At 63.0% G+C, this 8,360-nt stretch overlaps 1 protein-coding gene across 1 annotated transcript in view; it reads left to right on the top strand.

Annotated features, from left to right (window-relative positions):
* CHRD (chordin) overlaps positions 1 to 7,729 on the top strand; it is a 10,596-nt gene extending 2,867 nt beyond the window's left edge. Inside the window, 23 exon segments of the mRNA XM_033516770.1 lie at positions 1 to 131; positions 468 to 571; positions 1,085 to 1,211; positions 1,605 to 1,742; positions 1,820 to 1,937; positions 2,827 to 2,923; positions 3,027 to 3,168; positions 3,242 to 3,382; positions 3,845 to 3,927; positions 4,015 to 4,162; positions 4,260 to 4,366; positions 4,454 to 4,570; positions 4,658 to 4,814; positions 4,906 to 5,147; positions 5,234 to 5,347; positions 5,576 to 5,788; positions 5,871 to 5,964; positions 6,055 to 6,111; positions 6,204 to 6,307; positions 6,450 to 6,552; positions 6,671 to 6,825; positions 6,992 to 7,085; positions 7,248 to 7,729. Coding sequence (XP_033372661.1) covers positions 1 to 131; positions 468 to 571; positions 1,085 to 1,211; positions 1,605 to 1,742; positions 1,820 to 1,937; positions 2,827 to 2,923; positions 3,027 to 3,168; positions 3,242 to 3,382; positions 3,845 to 3,927; positions 4,015 to 4,162; positions 4,260 to 4,366; positions 4,454 to 4,570; positions 4,658 to 4,814; positions 4,906 to 5,147; positions 5,234 to 5,347; positions 5,576 to 5,788; positions 5,871 to 5,964; positions 6,055 to 6,111; positions 6,204 to 6,307; positions 6,450 to 6,552; positions 6,671 to 6,825; positions 6,992 to 7,085; positions 7,248 to 7,315 — 2,854 coding nt within the window. The 3' untranslated portion in view covers positions 7,316 to 7,729.
* The last annotated feature ends 631 nt before the right edge of the window (positions 7,730 to 8,360 follow it).

The raw sequence follows: 8,360 nt of genomic DNA, 5'->3' as shown, positions 1-8,360 counted from the left end.
CATGCGCGCCGCTGCGCTGTTGCTGCTCGCCCTGCTCCCGCTCCGGCCCCTGCCCGGCCGCGCCGCCCGCCCCAAGCTCGCCCTGCCCATCCGGCCCGACACGGAGCCGCTGCCCCCCGGCGGGGCGGCAGGTAGGAGCCCCCTGCCCTACACCCTTCCTTCCCCCGCTCCGCGTACCCCCGGTCCCGTACAAGCCGCTGCCGCGCCCCCCGTCACGCATCCCGCGTCGGGCACCCCCTCCCTGCCACCCGTACCCCCGTCCGTGCATCGCATGCCTGCACCCCCCTTCCTCGGGCACCCCGCCTTCTGCCCCGGGCCCCCCGGCTGGCCGGGACCCGCACTGGGACCGGCACCGGGAGCGCAGCGGGCGGCGGGGCGGTGCCGGCCGGTCCGGGGCTGCGGCAGGGGGGTGCCCGCGGCCCGGCGGTGACCGAGGACGGCGGTGGGTGGTGGTGGGGTCTCCGCAGGCTGCGCCTTCGGGGGGCACTTCTATGCTCTGGAGGAGACGTGGCACCCGGACCTGGGGGAACCCTTCGGTGTGATGCGCTGCGTTATCTGTCACTGCGAGCCGGTGAGTGCCCCACACACCCCTTTCCCTGGGAGACCCCCCAGGATCCGGGTCTGCTGGGGAGAGGGTTGGCAAGGAGGGAGTTCGACCCGTGTTCAATACACTCCTCTCCTTCCCATGGAAGAGGGAAGCGGGATCCCTGCAGCCAGCCGGACACCTGGATATCCTCCCCCGCGGCAGGGGGGAGGAGAGGGGGGATTTAAAGGATCAGGCTTCATTCTTCCTCCCCCTCCTCAGGGATGGCCTCCGGCCCCCTCTCTCCCTCCCTCCAAGCAGCCCCCCGAGGCTGGGGCTGGCGGGGCCACTCACAGCTGGTCAGGAGGCCGGGGGCTCTGGGGAGGGGGCCCGGGTTTGGCTGCCGTACAGGCATCTGGGGACTGTGCAAGGTGTCCAGGGCTCCAGATGGAAAAAGATGGGGGAAGCCAAGCTGTGCCGGGAGGTCATGGCTTTGCAAACCTAGAAATGGCCTGGCACACCTTGGCACGGCTCTCCTGGGGTCTTCTTGCCCCCCCACAGCAGAGGAACCACCGGGGGAAGCCCGTGGGGAAAGTAAACTGCAAGAACATGAAGCAGGACTGCCCCGTGCCCGCCTGTCCCCGGGCCACACTGCTGCCTGGACACTGCTGCCACACCTGCCCCAAAGGTGAGGAGAGTGGGTGCTTTTCTCAGGGACCCCCCACCAGTCCACCAGGATCCCCCAAAGGCCTGGGAAAAGGGGGCACTGCACACCCCCCTGAAAAGGAATAGTCAATGTATTATGAAAGTCATCAGTGCCCATGATATGATGGGCAGGGGAAAGCCCTGATGGGAGCAGCCTGAAAGGAGCACAGGGAAGGCACACAGGGCTAAACGCCCTGCCTGTTGATGTGCCTGTGCACAGCATGCCCCAGCTAAGAGCCCCATAGTGATTCACAGGGCACATCTTGGTCTATCTCAAAAGGGGTGATTTATTATTGACCCCCACCCCAAGCTCTTGGGCACAAGCAGCCTGGTGTGATGGTCTCCTCTTGTGTCCACCCCATGCCAACCTTGCCAGGCCCCTCAGAGAAGAGCCCTGCACTCCGCTTCGACACCTTCGAGTACTTCCAGGACAAGGAGGATGACTTGGACAAGCCCTACAACGACCGCTCCTACCTCAGCTCTGAGGGCCTGGCTCGCGACGATGCCCGCACAGGTGAGCCATCCACCCAGACAGCAGCAGTGTGGGGCACCCCCCCATGCACCCCCTCACCAGCAGCATCTCTTCCCCAGAGTTTGTGGCCTTGTTGACGAGTGGCCCAGAGCCGTGGCACCCCACATCCAGCGCCGTGGCCAAGGCTCGCTTCACCTTGCTGCGCTCTTCCCTGCTCTTCTCCATCAGCTATGAGCGGTGAGTCCTGTCCCCTGTCCAGCCTGCACAGCAGGCAGCTCTCTGGAGAAGGGGGGATGCAAGAGTGCTTGTGCCTCAGTTTCCTTCCTGGTACTCCCCCATGGTGCCACAGCCTTGCACTGACAGTGAGAGATTTGGAGGAGGGGGGCGGCAATGTGCTGGGCTCCAGCCTAGGTCAGCGGCCAGAATTTCGGCACACCCACAGCGTCGGCCCAGCCTCACCCATTTTTCTCCAGATCTGGACTGGAAACAAACAGGAATGGTTCCAGGGCTCCCGTGGGTGCAGCTGGGAGAACTGCTGCGCCACCCTGCAAGCTCTGCCGGTGGGCAGTGCCTTGGCACTCCTACCAGGGTTCCCCATCCTTGCCATGCCTTCCCCGGATGCCCGCCAGCAGCAGAGCCTCTCCTCTCCCTCCCTCTTTCCCGCTCCAGTTTCTTCTGCTGTTCCTTGCTTCCAGGCCCCTTTGCATAGTAAAGTGGTGACTAATTTCCAGCTCTGACAGGGGGAGCCAAGCAGAGCCGAAAATGCTCCTTATTTACAGCCAGAACACTCAGCTCCCAGCGGGTCCTGCCATGATGCCTTTCCCAGCAGAGACCCTCATCCTGCTTTGTGCCAGTTAGACACCGCTCCAGGGCAGGGGAGCCCAGAGAATCCATGCCAAGCTGGCATTTGGCAGGACAGCAGTGTTGGGCTAGTCCTGGAATGGGCAGGCAGAGCCTAGCACTTGGCACCCCAGGAGAATGTCATCCTTCTCCTGCCCACCCCAAAGTGCTGGGGACCCCGTGTGCCCTTTCTGACACACCCTTGTGCCTGATGCTGAGTGAGGGCGGTGCTGGGGGAGGGGAAGGGCAGGTACATGGCCTTTGCTCACCCCTTGGATGCTCACAGGCTGGGGCGGCCGAGCCGGGTGCGTTTCAGTGACCCCGAGGGTAATGTGCTGTTTGAACACCCCGTGCAGAAGAGCGCTGCCCCCGAGGATGGCATGGTGAGAGGGGCTGGGAGGGCAGGGGGCACGGTGCCCCTTCCGACCCCTGCGGGTGTGCTGTGCCCCCCAGCCACCGCCCAGCCCTTCCTTCCATCACCCACAGCTCTGCGGAATGTGGAGGACGGTGTCCAAAGCCAACATCCAGCTGCTGCGGGGGGAACAACTCCGTGTGTCCCTCATCACACGGACACAGCCCTCCGGAGAGGTCCATGGGCACATCCTCAAGCACCGGGCACTCTTCGCAGGTAAGTCCAGCTCCTGCATGCACACCCAGTGGGTGCCCATGAGAATGTCCCTCATGCCCCTGTCCCTGCACAGAGACATTCGGTGCCATCCTCACCTCGTCGGACCCCTCTCACTTGGGTGCTGGGGGCATGGCCATGCTGACACTGAGCGACACCGAGAACAACCTGCACTTCATCCTCATGGCCCGGGGACTGCTGGAGCCTGGAGCAAGGGGTGAGAGCGGGCAGGGAAGGGAGGCACTGCTCAGAGGGGGCTGCATAGACCTGAAGGGAAGCATGGCATGTCTGTGGCTCAGGATGTATGGGTCAGCATCTGTGGGGTCGGGATGGGGGGCTGGGGTGGGTGTGGGGCTCAGGTGGGTATAGAGGCTGTGTGTGGGGTGGAGTAGAAGGTGAAGTGTGCATACAGTGTATGTTGTGTGATTTGGGGTGCACCTGAGCAGGGGGGCTGGGGGTGCTGCAGAGCATATGGGGTGTGAGGGTCATTGTGCAAGAAGGATAGGTTTGCAATGTGGGTTTGCAAGGATTTAGGGCATGCTGGAGGGAATTGTGAGGTTTCAGGCACACAGGAGCAGGCAAGTGCCTGGGGTTTGGAGGTGGTAGGCACAGAGGTGTGGGTTTGACAGTGGTTGCAGACCCCTGGTCCAGTGGGTCCACTCCCCTCTGACATGTCCAGAATCCCCGTGGGTCCCACTGAGGGTCCGCATCCTGCACCAGGGCCAGATGCTACGGGAGGTCCACGCCAACATCACTGTGGAGGTAAAGCGTTCTCTTCCCCCACGTGTCCTGGCAGCCAGGGTGCCCAGAGCAGCAGGGCTGATCCATGGCACTCTACCCCCCTGCCAGGACCCCGACTTTGCAGAGGTGCTGAGTGATCTGTCTGCCCAGGAGCTGCAGTGGCTGGTGCAGGGGCAGCTCCGCATCGTGGCTGAGACGGAGGGCCGGCACGCACGCCAGCTGGCTGGCACCATCACCACCCGCCGCAGCTGTGATAGTGAGCACAGGGCAGGCAGCCTAGGCTGCAGGGGGATTGCTGTGCCCACCCCCGTGCCAATCTCACCCACCCTTGTGCCTCTCTCCCTGGGCTGAAGCCATCCAAAGTGTGCTATGCGGAGCGGATGCTTTGCTGCCGACCAAGACAGGGGCAGTGGGCTCAGCCAAACTGGCGCTGCATGAGAACGGCACCCTGGAGTACCAGGTAAGTGGTGGTGGGCACCCACTTCCCTCTCAAGGGTTCCAGGCGTATCTACCACCCTGGCACTGCCCCTTGGCACCCCACCCACAGGTGCAGGTGGTGGGCACTGCCAGCGAGGTGGTGGGCATCACACTGGAGACCAAACCCCGGCGGAAAAGCAAGAGGAACATCCTGTTTGACATGACACCCAGCTACAAGGATGGGCTGGTAAGCACTAGATGATGCTGGGAGTGATGGCACAGGGACTTTGGGTGAGTCCCTGTCCCAACCTGCCTGGTCTCCCACTGGTGGCAGGCCTGGGGTGCCTGGCAGAGCCCCAGCGCCCGCGATGCCCACATGCTCCTACAAAATGAGCTCTTCCTCAACGTGGCCACCAAAGACTGGGCAGAGGGTGAGCTGCGGGGCCAGATCATCTCCCTGCCCTACAGTGGACTGCTCGCCCGCTACACAGGTACCAGGGACACGTGGGGTGGTAATGGGGGGCAGCGGGGCAGCCCTCCCACACACCACCACACCTTCCCACGGTCCCTGTCTGTGTGCAGAGATGCCCGTGGCGCTGGCGGGGCAGCTGGTGTCCCCCCCAGTGCACAGTGGCGCTGGGGGGCACGCCTGGCTCTCGCTGGATGAGCACTGCCACCTGCACTACGAGATCTCGGTGGCGGGGCTGGGACGCCCAAGCGACGGCACCGTCAGTGCCCACATCCATGGGGTGGCTGAGCTGGGGGAGATGGGCACCCGCCCCCACCAGCACAAGCGCCTGCTCAAGGGCTTCTACAGCACTGAGGTGAGGTGGGCACCCGGTCAGGGCAGCACACAGCAGGGGCTGGGCCAGATGTTATCCCCACCCTGCTGCCCCTCTTGCCACGACAGGCTCAGGGGGTGGTGAAGGACCTGGATGCCGACCTGCTGCAGCACCTGGCCCAGGGCACTGCTTTCCTGCAAGTCAGCACCAAGGCACACCCCAATGGGGAGATGCGGGGACGGGTAGGTCCTTGTCGGGGCAGGGCACCCCTACCCATCTCCACTGCTGCCTGCAGCCAGGTGGCACTGCCTGGAGCAGGGTGGAAGGGCACAGGATCACTCTGTTATAAGGTCCCAGCAGTACAGCCTGATGTGTTTCCTGGTCATAGGTGGTTCCTTCACCAGCCCTGACCATGGAGGGCAGCCAGGCATTGGCATGGGAAGTGACCTCTTGCTCATTACCCCCTCCAGGTGCACATTCCCAACCAGTGCCATGCAGGAGGGACCCGCCTGGCACCAGGAGAGTCCCTGGGGCAGGCTGAGCTCTCTGAGAGCACCAAGACCAGGGACCTGGAGCAGCTAAAGAAGGACCCCAACTCCTGCTTCTTTGAGGGTCAGCACCGGGCACATGGCACCCGCTGGGCACCTGACTATGACAAGAAGTGCTCCATCTGCAGCTGCCAGGTACAAGCTGGGGGTTGTGCTGAAGGGACAGCAATCATCAGTAGGGCCCCTCTGTAATGAGCTCCATCCCTGCTGTCCCCAGAAGCGCACAGTGATCTGCGATCCCATCTTGTGCCAGCCCCTCAACTGTACCCACCAGGTGCACCCCGAAGAGCTGTGCTGCCCCATCTGTGAAGGTACCTGGGGGATGGGCTGGGTGGGGATCCCTCTCAGAGACTGCTGCTGGCATCATGTGCACCCCTTCATGGCCTTCCTCTGCTATGTAGAGAAGAAGACAGAGCAGGAAGAGCTGAAGCTGGAGCGGGCACGAGACAGTAGTGAGGGTGAGTCCTTGTGGACATGGGCTGAGAGGGCAGCTCTGCAAAGGCTGAGTCACAAGGACTGTGACTTCCTCTTCCTCTTCTTTCTCTCCCAGGCTGCTACTTCGATGGTGACAAGACATGGCGAGGCTCTGGCACTCGCTGGCACCCTGTCGTGCCCCCGTTTGGCCTCATCAAATGTGCCATTTGTACCTGCAAGGTGGGTGTGGGTTCCAGACTTGCCCCCCAGCCTGGTCTGGCACCTATTGCTGCTCTCAGTTCCCATTTCCCACTGGGCTCAAACCAGGGCATGGAGAGCTGACTGCCCTGTGCCTCCTGTGAGCCCCGTGCCCTCCCTGCAGGGTACCACAGGTGAAGTGCACTGCGAGAAGGTGCAGTGCCCACGGCTCACCTGTGCCAACCCCGTGCGTGCCAGCCCCTCTGACTGCTGCAAGCAGTGCCCAGGTACCTGCACCCCTCTTCTGCCCTGTGTTCTCCGTGCATAGCACCTGTGTGCCCCCATTGACAATGCCACAGGCTGCCCTGCCACAGGCAGCCATCCTCCTAGTTCTGTTTCCTGCAGCCCCAGAGAAGAGTGTCCCGGAGCTGGCTGACTCCATGCAGGCAGACGCACCGCGGGCGTGCCGCTTCGGGCGCCGCTGGTACCTCAACAATGAGAGCTGGCACCCGTCTGTGCCCCCCTTTGGAGAAATGAAGTGTATCCTGTGCTGGTGTGTGGTGAGTGTGCCAGCGTGGGCCAGCACCAGGGGAGGGGAAGGCACCACTGTGCCCAGTCCCCAGGACTTTGGGAATGGCTGGGAAAGCAGCACCCTGGACACCCACAGCATCCCGAGGAGCTGCTGCACCCCCACCCTGCTGCTCAGCCTTTCTTTCTGCTCCCTAGTCAGGGGAGACGCACTGCCAGCGCCAGGAGTGCCCCCCATCCGCCTGCGCTAGCCCTGCCACGAGGGACAACCCCTGCTGTGCCAAGTGCCGTGGTAAGTGCAGTGCTCACACATAGGCACCACTGCCCAAACACTCTGTGGCAGCCCCTGCACATCCTAGTCTCCCTGGTGCTGAGCCAAGGCTGCCACAACCACCCCAAGTGCCCTCCCGGCACCCACTGTGCCCATCTCTCAGCCCCGCTTTTCTCCTCCCAGCCCTGGATGCCCCCTCAGATGCACGGGAGAAGGTCCACGACACCAAGGTGGAGTCACGGAGCCACTGAGCAGTGACTGCTGCCCAGAGCGGGGCAAGCACACAGTGACGCTGGGTGGCATGGGGGGGCCCCACTACTTCTTGCCCCTGCCTGTGCTGGGCAGGGGGCACAGAGGAGCACAGTGAGGTGCACATGGCCAGGCCCCCAGCCTGGGCACCCCATCTCAGCACGACTGCAATGCCAGGACCGCCCTACCCACTCGTGCCAGTGGGCAACAGCCGGGCTCACGGAGGTTGGGGCACCCGCTGCCCTGCCGCTCCAAACCCCCCTGGCCGGCGGGCATTGTGCCCATGGTGTACATAGTGTAAAGTCCCTCTGGCTCCTGTTTGCTGCACTCACCCTGTCTCGGCCGGGTTTCTCACATAATTTATGGTGCCAGTGGATGGGAGTCAAGATGTATTTATTAAAACCAGAGCTATTGCCCTCCTGGTTCCTGTCTCTTCCTTGCAGTAACAGGCACAGGGCTGTGCCCCTGCAGCCCATGGGGAACATTCAGGCCTTGGCATTGCTGGGGTTGGCGATGGATATTTGGGGATATGGGGTGTGAAAGCCAATGCCAGGATGAGGATACCCCTATGGGGCTGGAGTGGCACTGGAGAAGACCAGTGTGCAGTGCCCACAGCTGGAGCCATGATCCCAACCTCTGCCCACAGTGGAGGCTGCCAACACAGTGCTTGGCGATGGTGCCCACTAGCACAGGGACAGCAGGAATCTGTTCCCCACACCTCCATGGTGGCACAAAGAGCCCAGCCTGGGGCCCCAGTCCAGCTGCCACCCATGGAGGCCCTTGTCCTGCAGTACTCATAACCAGCCACGTGCCCAGGGCTGGGCACAGCCACCCATGGTTGTGCAGGGCAGAGCCCTGTGCATGCTCTGGGGCAGTACAACCCCCCAGTACAGCTGCACTGGACTAGGGCCTTGTGGGGCCCATGGGACACCCCATGCTGCCACCTGCACTTTGATCCTAATGAGGAGGACTGAGGGATCTCTGGGGCCATTTTTACTGTGCTGGTATGCACTGGGATGAGTGGGACAGTCAGAGCTATGCTGGGCC

The sequence above is a fragment of the Parus major genome, chromosome 9 (assembly GCF_001522545.3).
Source record: "Parus major isolate Abel chromosome 9, Parus_major1.1, whole genome shotgun sequence".
NCBI lineage: Eukaryota > Metazoa > Chordata > Aves > Passeriformes > Paridae > Parus > Parus major.
The sequence above is the reverse complement of the archived record's forward strand: the minus strand, read 5'-3'. Positions and strand labels throughout refer to the sequence as shown.